Raw genomic sequence first — 14,830 nt, forward strand, 5'->3', positions numbered from 1 at the left:
GCCTAAAATGACTCTTCTAAATACTTTTTTAAAACAACATCAACAGACTCTGATCATCACACGTGCAGAGTTTAATTTTCATCTTTTGGCATACATTTCTGTAATGTGAAGCTTGTGTGCTATTTTTTCATTGATTGGATTATGTTGTGAAGTGAGTTTTCAGAAATGAGGGTTAAAAAAGCACAGAACGAATGCCTCGATCCTTGCCTGGTTCAGGAAACATCTAGAGAAGAGGGTTTAGAATGGTGTGTAATGGCTCAGATCATGGAAAGGGTGTTTTTTTCCGGTTGGTTGGTTGGTTCTTAATATTCCAGGATGTGTCTCTCGTGCTCGGGGGAGTAATCCATTATTGGAGGTTTCATTTCTGAAGAATCTCAAGTCACTGGTATAGGATTTCTTTATCCTTTTATCCCAATGAAATCCTCGATTGTATCTTCTGCCAACAAGACAAGCCTGGAATCTGGCCAGGCTGTTCTTGCAACCAGGAGTACCTTTTACAGGGCTGTGTTAAAATAGTTCTTTTCCTCCTTGATAATCACAGTCCTCCCAGGGCCCTTAGGTGGGGGCATGAAGTGTGGGAAACCACTCTGTGCTCTGTGGGGAAGCACTTCAGTGTGTTGCAAAAGGCAACTGATCACAGTATATGGCTGTGCCACCATTTATATAGTTATATTTGGTTGGGTGACACATTGAAAAAATTGTTCCTACGGTGTTACGTCTTGAACAGGTCAGCTCAGACTCAACGCATCTCAAAGCCCCCTCACCCTTTTACTAAATACGCTGTATTTTGCAGTGATTGGTTCCACAGGAAGCTAATCTTCTGAAAGTGAGTATTTGTAGGGACAGAGGTATGGGTGGAGATTTGGGGACAGGCAAACAGTGATCTGTGACCAGAGGGACACTGGTGGACCCCACAAAGCACTCGGCAAACCACGGACTCCAAATGTATCCACTGGAGTAATGTGTCCCTCACTTCCTGTCCCTTTTGCTCGGCTTGTTTTAACTAGGACAGAAGCAAGAGCTTCCGTTTCCTGCCTTAATACAGCATGGTTTTCATTTAGGAAAATCCTCCTCCATTTTTTTTTTTTTTTAAACCAAAGGAACTCCAGCCTCTTGAGTGTGTTGGTGGAGGTGAGCCCACATTCCTGGAGCTCATTTTAGAGCCTTTTTAGGTCCTGATTGATGAGCCCTTTGCTCTCACCGGAGCCCTGGTGAGAGGAGGAGAGGTTGGTGGGGGTGGGAGGGCCTGGCCCTGAGGCACCACCACCCTCTATTCTATGGAACGGCTGGGCTTTCAAGAGGGAAAGATTAAGCTGTGTGTGGAGTGGTGCCCAGCAAGGGGGTGACAACTTTGGAAAGCCCAGTAGAGCTTAAGGACTGTCTGAAAGGGCCAGTGTGTGATCCCTCTCCAGAGGTGATAAAGGAGAGAATAGGTGAGTGGACTCCTGACCCCTCACCACCTCTGCCCATTTCCAAGTCACTTCTCTAATAGCAAAACCAAGTGCCGGCTGTAGGTGCTTCTTCCCTGCTGGGGTGTTCCTGGGTTTTGGTGTCTTTATGACAGGTTTGTGGGGGTAGGGTGGTCAGCCTGTGGCCAGCAGCTATTCTCTGCCCAAATCTTCATTGTTAGTGAGGTCCCCACCAAACTTAGTTGCTGCAGCGAATGGAGTGCCTTTTATTAATGAAATTAATCTATCTCTCATTGTCAGTGATGCACAGACCATATTTAACGAATGACTATTATGGAAAAATTGTGTACTCCCACTAGTACATCCTCCACAATCAAGCATGAGACTGCTTAAATGAGAGAGCCATATCATATCCGATTGCTTTCTGTCTTTACCCAAGCTAAGATTTGGGCAGGAAAAGCTGATCCTAGGATCTCCTGTTTTAAGGGCTGTTGTAGAAATCGATTACTTTCAGTGACGGTGGGCCTCTTGAGCGTTCAGGTCAGACCTTGAACTAGATGAGCAAGGAGATTTTCTGTTGCTGCAGGAATCACCTGTAATGATCTTGTAATAAAGTTCACAGTGGACCTGGCATTGGGGTTTATTATGGTTTGCACACCCTTGCCTTAACTGCCTGCGGCGTTGTCGCTCTGACAGCGTGGGGCTGCATGCTCTTCTCCACTTAGCCTGCAACCTTTCCTGTCTGGCCCTTCTCCTTTCTAGGAGCTCCTGACTTGGCTTTTTTTTTTTTTTTTCAATCTATGCCTTACTGTACTTTTCTGGCCTTATATCCTGAAGCTCTTCCTTAAAAGCCATGCTGTTGTGCTGCTGCTCTTCCAGATTTAGCAGAAGGCAATGGCACCCCACTCCAATACTCTTGCCTGGAGAATCCCATGGACGCAGAAGCCTGGTAGGCTGCAGTCCGTGGGGTCACTAAGAGTTGGACATGACTGAGCATTCACTTTCATTTTGCATTTTTGATAAACCTTCCTCATCATAGTTAATCTTCCCTGCTCTGAACGTCACCTGGACTCCATGCCAGGAAGACAAACCCAGATGTTTGCAGTGCCAGGGAGATACTACAAGTGAGCAAAGAAGTCCTGAGGAAGATCATAGGAGTGGTGAGGCCTGTGGTCAGCTGGGTCCTTGCTAAATAATGTAACGGATTGTGCTGTCAGCATGCTGGCCCTGTGATGACAGGCATACAGCCTTCTACTGCATTTTGCTTTGTTACATTTTTTACCAATTGAAGGTTTGTGACAACCCTGAACCGAGCAAGTCTGTAGGGTCAATTTTTCTAAGAGCAGTATTTTATAATTAAGGTATGTTCATTATTATTTTTTAAGACATAATGCTGTTGTACACTTCATGGATTATAGTATGGTATAAAGACACAATTTTGTATTTACCGGAAAACCAGAAAAATTGTATGATTTTCTGTATTGCAACATTTGCTTTATTGCAGTGGTCTATAACTGAACTCACATCATCTCTGAGGTGTCCCTGCAATTTCAAGAGAAGCTGAAACGTTCAAATTTTTGCTGAAAACTTTAGGTCTCTCCAAATACCATTTGGTCAGACACAAATTTCCCTGCAGCTCACCTTTGGCCCGAGAACTGTCATTTTGCAACTCTTGGTTCATCATTCCCAAGATGCTTGCCCTGTTAGAGCCTTTGGGTGGAGTTATTTGGTTCAGGGTCTTATCTGACCAGTAGGTTGTGAACTCTTTGAAGTCATGAACTAGATCTTATCCTGATTTGTATTAGAACTTAACCTAGGCGCAATATAGACGATAGACCAACAGTCAATAAATATTTGCCAAACTTGGCATCTGCTGGGTGCTATAGGACAAAGACTTAAGCCTGCATTCAAACTAACCACAGGCCTGGGTGAGCTGTGTGAACTGTCAGGCATAGAAGCACACTTAAGACCAGCAGGATCAGTTACACAGGGCTGACTTCTCTCAGATAATGTCTTAAGCATCAGAAGTCGGAGACCCACACTCATTTCTAAAGCTGCTTTTAAGAAGTGAGTGACTCTGGTGTGTGGGTAATGGCTAGTGTGTAATTACTCTTGTTTTGAGTTGCTTGTAAGCCTCATTTGCATATAGAATTATCTGTTTAACATTTTCAAAAGTCAGAATAACTATGACTCATTACTGACTTTGTCTAATGTTAGTGACCTAAAGCTGTCAAGGTGAGCTGTTAAGTATTGAGTTCTGTCCAGTGATTTTGCATTTGATTATTTGCTGAATGTATTTCTTTTTCTGAGCCTCAGTTTAGGGAATATGTGGTTGATCACCGTACAGAAGAAACACAAGTATAAAACCACCTTCTGCCTGGTAATTCTTGGTGAGGATATCAGAGGAATGATAAATCTAGTTTAAGATACAGTTTTGTCATTCTTAAAATAAACCTTCAATGTGTATGATCAGCCCTTTCACTTATGACTTTTGGTTAATGAGGGGAAAGTGTTGTAATAGGAGGGAAAAAAAGGTAAGGGCATCTGATATCCTAGATTTAAAAATAAATTTCTTCCCATAAAACCTTATAATGTCGGCCTGAGGAACACAGTGTGGTGATTTCGTTGGATCTTGATACGTACGACACATAACTGCTCAGAAGGCAAAAATGCAACAGAAAAAGCCTTGAAAGTTTAAGAGATTAAATGCACTGGACGGCCCAGAGGGTTGGTATGGGGAGGGAGGAGGGAGGAGGGTTCGGGATGGGGAACACATGTATACCTGTGGCGGATTCATTTTGATATTTGGCAAAACTAATACAATTATGTAAAGATTAAAAATAAAATAAAATTAGAAAAAAAAAAAAAAGAGAGAGATTAAATGACTCTAACAAGTCTGCGTGTTCTTTCTCATTCATACCCCTTGGGGAAAAGACTAATCACTTTTTCCCAGTTAGTCCTAAGCAGATGACTCCTTTTATAATGGATGGCAGGCAGCACCCTGTAAGGTTAAGAGGAGATACACAGCCAAAGCCCACAGGTTGCAGAGAGAGAAGAGGCACCCCTCTAGGCCAGTCCGAGGCACCCCAGTGTGCTCAGCAGATGGGTTGCTTTCCGGCTGCATTCTTGGCTTTAGCTAACATCTGAACTCTTAAAATATGCAAAGTTCTGTTTTGTTCAGGTGCCCAGACAGGGCTGAGTAGTGGGAAATAGACTGGCCTGGAAACCAAACTGAATGGGAAAACCTTCTTTCCCAGAGGATTCCTGTCACAGATTTGTGGCCAGCTTCCTTCCACTTTGCATTATTTTTCTTCATAAAGTTGAAAAATACAGCTGTGCATGGCACTCTCCTTCCTGTGAGAGGTTTTGCCTGTAGAGTCAGTGGTCTGTGAGCAGTGCCTGTTTTTGAGGGTAAAGTGCTGTTGACATTATCTAGTGATGCTGGGGTTGTCTCCTCACCACAACTTTACTCAGAAGTAAGTGGAACGTTTTATCCCCCAGCTTCCAAGGAATCAATGAATTATTGTTTGCCAGCTTTGAATAGTGTTTGCCAAGTTTGTAATATGTGGTTCTGGTTGTAATCCAGACTGGTGCTGGTCAGATTATGTCAATAGCTGATAAAGCCTATAGAATTACATTCAGAGGGCATTTTTTTATTTAAGAGTGTCTTTCTCATGGATTTAGTTTTCAAAGCCCTCTTCCTCTGCTGGGATTGGTTAAGAACTGTGTGTGCCTGAGGGACAGGGGCTGAGATCCGTGCCCCTCCCCCACCACATTTTTAACAAAGCCTTTGGGCTTCCCTAGCGGCTCAGACAGTAAAGAATCAGCCTGCAGTGCAGGAGACCTGGGTTCAATCTCTGGGTTGAGAAGATCCCCTGGAGGAGGGCATGGCCACCCACTCCAGTATTCTTGCCTGGAGAATCCCATGGACAGGGGAGCCTGGCGGGCTACAGTCCATGGGGTCGCAGAGTCAGACACGCCTGAGCCACCCAAGCATAGCTGGTGCTAGATTCCAGTGGATTTAGATTGTTGGGAAATTCAAATTTATTTTTTCAAATTTTTATTGAAGAACAGTTGATTTACAATGTTGTGTTAGTTTCAGGTGTATAGCAAAATGACTGAGTTATACAAATATCCACTCTTTTTTAGATTCTTTTCCCATATAAGTCATTACAGAGTATTGAGTAGACTTCCCTTGCCAAACAGTAGGTCCTTATTAGTTACCTAGTTTGTATGTAATAGTGTGTATATATCAATCCCAATCTCCCAATTTATACCGCCGCTTTACACTCTGGTAACCAAAAGTTTCTTTTCCACATCTATAACTATTTCTGTTTTGTCAGTTTTCACAGAATAAGAACCAAAAAAATTAAAATTTGTATCGAAACACAAAAGTCCTGAGTATCCAAAACAACCTTGAAAAAGAAAACCAGAGCTGGAGGAATAACACTCCCTAACCTCAGACTGTGCTACAAAGCTGCAGTGATCACATGTATTTTTCAAATCCAACTTTCTTCCCTCCATGCCATTTCACTTCAAATATTTGTTGATTACTCCTTGATTTCAGTTAATAGAAATTTCAGGGATGACGGAAATGGCTTCTCCCTGCTAGCCACAGGTAGTTGGACACGTGGATAGTGGCTGGTGCCCCTGAGACCCTGAAGTCCTAGTTTTCTGTAATCTTGATTAGTTTAAGTATGAATGTCAGGGTCACTTGGCTGGGTGCTGCTGGATAGGAGAGCAGGGGTTTACAGAACAGTGGGGGATTTCTCAGCTATTTGAAGACTTGGCTCTTCTCATTCTGTGAGGTCTGGGTAGGGGTCTTGCCAGGAAAAGGGCTCAGCAAGCAGATTATTGCCGTGCACTGTTGAACCCTTTGCTCCTCAGGTGCAGATAAAACCTGTTTAAAACTTGAGCCGGTCTCTGCGGAGGGGCCTCTGGCATGTTGGGCAAACGGTGGGCCGGACAGTCATCTCTCAGCAGATTAGCAGAAAGAGTATCTACGGCTGGGCGCCATTGTTGGAAGAGTGGTGCACCCTTTGTGCAAGTACAAGGGAAATTTGTGTTATGACAGTGGCTGACAAACTGTTTAATGAAAGCTGCAGTTGGCAGTAACTAAATTCCCTAAGGTTTCTTTCCTCTGCGCTTTGGTCCTGAAAGGTGCAGAAGTGCTTTTGACAGCATCTGTCCTGCTGATAGATGGATTGTTTTGACAGGAGAATCTGAAACCTTCAACCAATAACACACTCAGATGTCGGGCCTAGTAAGGCTGACCATGTTTGCTGAAATAAGTGAGATGCCTTAGACCTGTGTGCCTGTCAGCTGCCACCTGAGAAAAAAAGGTCTCCTAGGTAAAAGTTTTTCACTAATTAACTCTTAAATTGTTATTCAGACCCTTCTCTGCACAGTTCTTGGACCAAAGTATATGGATATCTTTCATCTTGGAGAAATGAACGTTGTCAGGAAGTGTGGCAGTCAAAGAGTTTAAAAAAAAAATCTTTATATGTTATACCGGGTGTGGGTGGGGGATGACCATGTACACAGCAGCATGATTCACAATAACCGAAAGATAGAACCAACCCTAATATCTATCAGCTTTTATAGGGAGAAACAAAATACAGAAGATACACACACACACAGGTGAATAATGGAATACTATTCAGCCACAAAAAGGAGCAGGAACGCATGACACGTGTCACAGTATGGGTGCACCTTGAGGACACTGTGCTGAGTGAAATCAGCCAGACACTAAAGGTACTGATGGCTCCACTCGTGTGAAGTACCTCTCAAGTCCAAGTCACACAGACAGCATGTAGAGTGAAGGGAGGTAGCCAGGCCCTGGAGGGAGGGGAGAATGGGAAGTCAGTGTTTAATGGGTGATGAGTTTCAGTTGGAAAAGATGTACAAGTGCTAGGGAGGGAGGGATGGTAGTGATGGTTATATAACAGTGAGAATGTACTTAATGTCCCTGAACTGTACACGAAACGTGGTCAAGATGGTACTCTATAGGTTATGTGTATTTTACCACAATAGGAAAATATTTATACTGAGAGTGTCTCTCCCAGCGATGAGCAAACAAGAAAAATGTCTGCGGATTTTACTTCAGATTGTGCTTGTCAGGGAGAAGAAAGTAAATATTTTCCCTGTTTTTTGATAGAGCAGTTGGTAATCACATAAAAATTCAGAGCTCGAGCTTCTCTTGGAAATGAAGGAGACTTGGTCTTCACCCGCCCTTGTTTTAGGAACCAGGTACAAATGGCCCTTTAGGTGGCAGGCAAGTGAGTGGACACGGCTGTGTCAGCCTCATTCCCCGCTTTGTACCAGGATTTATTTTTCAGACTTAAAAGCTCTTTGTCCCAAAGCAGTGTCATTCCAAGGGACCTGAGCCTCAGCTCCTGTATTCTCTTTGTGTTGGTGAAAGGTGCTGAGAGCAGAATTACTCTTAGAGGCAGTCTGGGTTGGCGATACGTGGCTTTTCCAGTTGATCGAGAATCAAAAAATCGCTTCATCCAGGCAGACCAAGTGAACGCTTAGATTTCCACTTACAAGTCTCTTGAACTTATTGCTACTTCCTGGAATCTCCGTGTTAAGTACTGATACTGTCTGGCTTCTTGATAAAAGTAGCTTATGGAATCCCCCTTTATCAAGTTGCCTTATCTAAAAAGCAGAATTTGTACAAGGTTTTTTTGTTTTTTTTTTTACTTTATTTTATATTGGGGTATAGTTGATTAACAATGTTGTGTTAGTTGCAGGTAGGTGTACAGCAGAATAATTCATATGTTACAGTTATGCATATACATATATGTATTCTTTTTCAAATTCTTTTACTAGTTAAGTTACTACAGAGTATTGAGTAGAGTTCCCTATGTTATACAGTAGGTCCTTGTTGGCCATCTGTTTTAAATATAACACTAGATACAGCGTTTTTGAAATGTAAATAAATTGTATGTGCTCCTTAAGGGGAAAAAATAGAGACCAAGGAGAGTTGTGATTTTAAATGTCTTTATTCTAAGCCTGAGTTCCTAAAGGATCTGGACTTTTCTGGCTCAGGGATTGAGGGAAGTGATTTCCTTTCAGATTGTTCAGAACAGAGCCACCAGGCCTAGCTTGGGCCCTAGATCCTGTGAACCCCAGCTCCTGCCCTGGCCGCAAGTTATTCATTTTGAAACTAGATCAGAGGTTGAAAAATGGTGATCCTCTGCTTAAATGTGTTCTGCAGATTTATGTTTGCAGAGATGTGGTCCACACGCACCGCCAGCTTTTTACATATACATTTAAAGAATTGAAAAGACTGCACATAAAATTTCAGAGCTCAGGCTTCTTGAAAATGAAGGAGACTGGTGTGCACCACCCTTCTTTTGGGAAACAGGTACAAATGGCCTCTTTAGGTGGCAGGCAGGTTGAGTGGGCACTGCTGTGTCAGCCTCATTCCACACCTGGCAGGTGACCGCCTGCGTCCCTTGTTTACCCTTCCAGCTCTTGGCTTTGTGGTTTCTGAGTCTTTCTCTCAAGCCTGCTCCAGCTTAGCAACTCCCCATTACCTGAGATGATATGAATGTCACAGTCATTATCAACTCACACTACCTGTAGAACCAGAAACAAGATTTCTGCCCCACATTGTCATGATAATATGCTCATCATAGGAGAAACTTTTAGTCCACTCAGTCCTTTCTGTGACAGGAAAGAACTCTCTCCATTTGTGGATTTTCTGTTCCAAGTCTAACCTGTTGATTTCCATGTAAGTATCTCATTGTAAATATTCCCAAGAACAGACAAGCTCACACTTGACTTCGATAGGTGGTTTAAAAATTACCACCTTCAATTTTTATGGTAACATAATCCCTGGACAAATTGCTTTTAATTCAGGCTGTGCCCCGAACACAGATGTACCATTAATTTCAAGGGTGGTTTGACTTTTATTTAGATAAATGTCTTGAGTTGACAGTGAAATGGCTCTCAGCTCTGGCTTAGTATTGATTGGAATGTCTCTGGAGGAAGCTTAAAAGAAAGTTGCCACTTAATGTGATACTGGGCCCCTTAAGAGACTTTGAACTCTTGATTCCTAGTACTTGTTAATTGGCAGTAATGGCAATGGAATTAATAGCTGAGATGAAAAATGTAGCCAGCTCCTTTGGCACACACAGGATTGGATGTATTTTGGTTGCAGAGAGTGAGGCACAGTGAGGGCCCGTGTGGACCACATCTGTGTGGGTTCTGTTCCTGAAAGATCAAGCTGGTCTGGGTTGAGGGTGTGCTCTGGGAAGCTCAGCAGATCAAACATTGTCCCGCTTGGTCCTTGTCTCCCTCTGAGAATGGGGTCACAGATGGGCTGAAGGGGAGAGGGATGTAATTCTGAGTCATGTGATAGACGCTGTCATCTTGAGAACGCTGCTGGCATGTGAGGCTTTGGTTCACACCAACGTGATTTCCTATGACAGTGCTCCTCTCTCTGGCATGATTATCACTTGAAATATTTGTTCATCGATGGTAGGAATGCCATGTTCATATAAACCTTATGATTAAGATCTTACATTGCTCATTTATTAAATAGTCCTTTCAACTTTAACTATACATGCAAGCGAGTTTTGATCCTGAAGTTTTTGTTTAGACCAAAGTCTCTCAACCTCTGAATGTTACTATTAGCAGTGAAGGCTGGATCTGTCCTTAAGGGCTATCCTGTCCTTTGGAGGCTGTTTAGCAGCATCCTTGTCCTCTCCCCACCAGATGCTAGTAGGATCCTCCCCTCCCCTTCCCTTCAGTCGTGACAACCAGAAATGTCTATAGACTTTGCCAAATGTCATCCATGGTTGGGGACCACTGATTTTTAGTCAGTGAAGGATCAGACTCCCTTTACTGTTTCTTAATAGTGTTTGATGCCTTAGTAAAACAGTAATTTTTCAAAATGCCATTTGATAGGATGCCAGGCATTTGGACCAGCATGGTGGTCACAGAATCCCTCTGTCCATGGAATTCTCCGGGCAAGAATACTGCCGTGGGTTGCCATTTCCTTCTCCAAGGATCTTCCCGACACAGGGATTGAACCCTGGTCTCCTACATTGCAGGCAGATTCTTTACTGTCTGAGCCACCAGGGTTACTTAAAATAGTACATGGGATGTGGGCAGTTATGAGTAAGAGGGATTATTTCTCCTGGGGAGGGATGGGTAGATGATTCCTAAATTTGGGAGTATTGACTGAATTTTTTCTTTGTTTTTTGCTCTCCTTTTTCCAGAAACCTGAGTTACAACAAACTTTCTGAGATTGATCCTGCTGGTTTTGAGGACTTGCCGAATCTACAAGAAGTGTGAGTGCTTTTCCTCAAACTTTGGGGGGTTGGTGGGCAGGATGGCAAGCTCCTGGGGAAGACCCTGTCTTGGGGCAGCGCCACTCTTTCCCTGGATCAGCAGTCTGAACCTTGTTAGAGGGGACATCTGCTGGGCGCTGTTGGAGACAAAAGGTCCTGCCTACTTAGCACTCCTTTGCTGAAGCCCCTCTCTTCTTCCTGGGCAGTCAGTGGTGGGTGTGTCCAGCAGGTGTGAATTTATTGGAAATCACATGCCCACGGGGGCTGTACAGGCTTGTGGAAAGCCTTGGGGGCCCAGGGGGCTAACACACCTGGCTGGTACTTCCCCCAGTCCCCAGGGCCCTAGAGCAGCCTGCTTTGCTGGGGCAAATCAGCCGGCCCACCCCTTCTCTTTCCCAGGAATGCAAGGTACAGAGAAATGGATAATAAGGCTGATTTTTCTCTCCCGATCTCCAAACAGAACTAGACATTACTGTCTTTCGAACGCCAGGTTTGCTGTCTCTTGCAATGTCCTTTAAGTCAGGCCTCAGTCTTTTCTTCCTCTTTTTAATGTGAGGAATTCTGCTTTTAACGTGAATGTTAGAGTTATTCAGGATTTTAGTTCTATAGGGACTTCAAAGAAAAGTCATGCATACCCATTGCAGAAAATTTGGCAACTGTAGAAATATGTAAAACAAATTAAAATCACCAGTATTATCACCCAAGGCTAAACATTGTGGACACTTAGTGAAAAATATATACTTCTACACAAAATTTTGGAATCAAACTATATTTATACCATGGTTTTACATCTGTTTCTTACTTCTCCTTACATTTGTGAATACTTTGTCATGTAAATTAAAAGATTTTTACTATCCCATTTCAATTTTTATGTAAAGCTACTTATGCATGGATATTTCATAAATCATTCACCCATTTGCTCCTGTTGTTACTCTATTTTTAGTAGACATTAAGTGCTTTATATATTTTACTTGTTACATGTAACTGATAAAAAAAAATCCTTGTTTATTATTTTTTGATCCTATTGTTGAGGGTTTATCTAAAGGAAATTTAATCAGATGATGCAATTTGTTAAATACTTGTGTTCTCTACCACCATCTCCAGATTCTCCAAAATGCTGTTTATGATTTCCAGGTCTGTTTAAAGAAGGTTCCAACTTCCCAAGTTAAAGGAAGATGAGAGTTGGAAGGGACGCTTGGAAATACTTTGTCCAGGGCCCTTATTTTTCCATAGGGTCACAGTGATTTGGACTAGTTTGGAAGTGGGTCATTATGCACGTTTACTTAGTAAAAGACCACAGACTGGGTGACTTAAATAATAGCAACTTATTCTCTCAGGGTTCTGGAGGCTGGAAGTTCAAGATCAAGGTCCTGGCAGGGTTGGTTTCCTCTGGGGCCTGTCTCCTTGACTTGCAGATGGCCACCTTCTTGGCCACCTCTTCCCATGGCCTTTCCTTTCCCTGGTGCCTCTTCTTTGTGTCCAAATGTCCTCCTGTCAAAAGGGCACCAATCATACTGGATTAGAACCCATCCATATGACCTCTTTAAAAACCCTTTCTCCACTTACGATCACAAGCTGAGGTATTGAGGGCTGGAACTTCAGCCTAAGAATTTCGTGGGGGTGTGACAGCCCACCACAGCCACCTGAAATGATAAACCCAGCCCATCAAGGAGCCGGTTTGGGCCATAACCCAGTCCTTTCCCTTGATCCAGGCTGTCTTTAACCACTTGTGGTTACTGTATTCAACTTCTGTATGCTGAGTCTCAGAGCTTAGTGGTTTCTTTTCGAATTGGACAAAACAAAAATCATGTTATTTCTTAGGGCATCATTCAGGCTTTCATTCACTATTTCCTCAAGTACCTCCTATGTGCCAGGCACTGCTCTGCTGCTGGGGGCACAGGACTGAATAAGGCAGACAGAGAGAGCGAGGGAAGGGTTAGGTAAGAGGCATTTGCCAGTGGTGCAGGATTGAAGGGGCTTCTAAAAAAAAATTAAGCATTCAAGATAAAGGACCTTAATGCAGTATTTGAAAAAAGAAAAATGAATGCCAAATAATAAAATAATACTAATCCATGATGAAAAAATACAGAAAGTTTAAGTAAAGTCTGAATCAGCTTAACTGATTATTTTTCCTTTTGCCCCAGGCTCCTGTCTGGCTTGACAGGGCTCTGTTGCTGATCATATCTTGGTTTGAAAACTTACATACTCTGCTCTGAATGAGTGTTGTTTTGCATTCACTTTCAAATTTTAAAAGTGCTACATTCAGATAGTCTTTACTCTGGCTTCGTAGTTTTCTTGGTAGCCCCCTGAATGCTGTTCCCATTTCCCACAATCCTGGCACCTCAGACAAGCCTCGCCTGTCACAGAACCACATTAAAAAAGGGAAAGACACGTGGGGAACAAGGAAGCCAGGAGACTCACTAGTCATACGTGTTTAGGGGGCCTAGAACAGGGTCAGGGGAGGATTTTCTCCTTTGATTTTAGAGAGGTAATAATGGAGCTGGAGTGCTCAGGGTGGTGACTGACAGGCAGATCAAGAAAATGTGAGTGGTGTGGACAGGATGAGCTGCAAATAGAAGACAAGGCCCTCACAGAAGGACCAGGACGAGGGCCACTGTGCCTGGTGTGCGTGAGGGCGGGGTGTGTGGCCAGGGCCTGGGACCCGGGGGGCCCTGGGGGTCATGTTATGTTGTGGATCCAATGTCATCAGCCCCGCCATAGATTGGGGGCACAGTTGATGCTCCCATGAGCCTTTGCTGTGTTCTCTCTAGCTCTCTCTTGCCATTTGTTTCTTCCCCCAACAGCCATCCAGTTTCAATTGGTTTGGTTCCCTTGACCTGCGGCTTTTAATCCCCCTTTTACTTGGTGCTTTTATGGAACTTAATCCCCACCCAGATCTAGAACGGAGAGCATCTGACTTGCACCTGTCCTTCACTGGGGATGCCGGTTAGTCTTAAAAATAAATTTCCCGAATCACAACAGCACAGCAATGACAGTAACACCACACTCAGCCTTAGAGGAAGACGGCTTCATTTCATCCTGACACCAGCTCTATGTGATTTAAATTCTTTTCTTTACAGTCATTTTCTCCACTTTACAGAGGAGGAAATGGAAGCTCAGAGAGATTAAATAAACCTGTTCAGTGTCACCTGGTTGGTAAAGCTGAGAAAAGTGTTAGTCACTCAATTGAGTGTAACTGTTTGCAACCCCACAGACTATATCACATCAGTCTCCTCTGTGTATGGAATTCTCCAGGCAAAAGTACTGGAGTGGGTTGCCATTCCCTTCTCCAGGGGATCTTCCCAAATGAGGGATGAAACCTGGGTCTCCCACATTGCAGGTGGATTCTTTACAATCTCAGCTCCAGGAAAGCTGAGAGTTGAACTCAAATCTGTTTGATTTCCAGTTCAGTTCAGTTCAGTTCAGTCACTCAGTCGTGTCCGACTCTTTGCAACCCCATGAATCGCAGCACACCAGGCCTCCCTGTCCATTACCACCTCCCGGAGTTCACCCAAACTCACATGCATTGAGTCGGTGATGCCATCCAGCCATCTCATCCTCTGTCGTCCCCCATTCCTCCTGCCCCCAATCCCTCCCAGCATCAGGGTCTTTTCCAGTGAGTCAGCTCTTCAAATGAGGTGGCCAAAGTATTGGAGTTTCAACTTCAGCATCAGTCCTTCCAATGAATACCCAGGACTGATCTCCTTTAGGATGGACCGGTTGGACCTCCTTGCAGTCCAAGGGACTCTCAAGAGTCTTCTCCAACACCACAGTTCAAAAGCATCAATTCTTCAGCGCTCAGCTTTCTTCACAGTCCAACTCTCACATCCATACATGACCACTGGAAAAACCATAGCCTTGACTAGATGGACCTTTGTTGGCAAAGTAATATCTCTGTTTTTAATATGCTATCTAGGTTGGTCATAACTTTCCTTCGAAGGAGTAAGTGTCTTTTAATTTCATGGCTGCAGTCACCATCTGCAGTGATTTTGGAGCCCAGAAAAATAAAGTCTGCCACTGTTTCCACTGTTTCCCCATCTATTTGCCATGAAGTGATGGGACCAGATGCCATGATCTTAGTTTTCTGAATGTTGGGAGAAGGCAATGGCACCCCACTCC

At 43.6% G+C, this 14,830-nt stretch overlaps 1 protein-coding gene across 1 annotated transcript in view; it reads left to right on the forward strand.

The window, feature by feature from the left end:
* The window catches only part of LRIG1 (leucine rich repeats and immunoglobulin like domains 1), a 115,170-nt gene that overhangs the window by 28,729 nt on the left and 71,611 nt on the right, over positions 1-14,830 (forward strand). Inside the window, exon 2 of the mRNA XM_005890961.3 lies at positions 10,640-10,711. Within this exon, the coding sequence (XP_005891023.2) occupies positions 10,640-10,711 (72 nt within the window). The remainder of the gene's footprint in view (positions 1-10,639; positions 10,712-14,830) is intronic.

Source organism: Bos mutus, chromosome 22 (genome assembly GCF_027580195.1).
Source record: "Bos mutus isolate GX-2022 chromosome 22, NWIPB_WYAK_1.1, whole genome shotgun sequence".
Lineage (NCBI taxonomy): Eukaryota > Metazoa > Chordata > Mammalia > Artiodactyla > Bovidae > Bos > Bos mutus.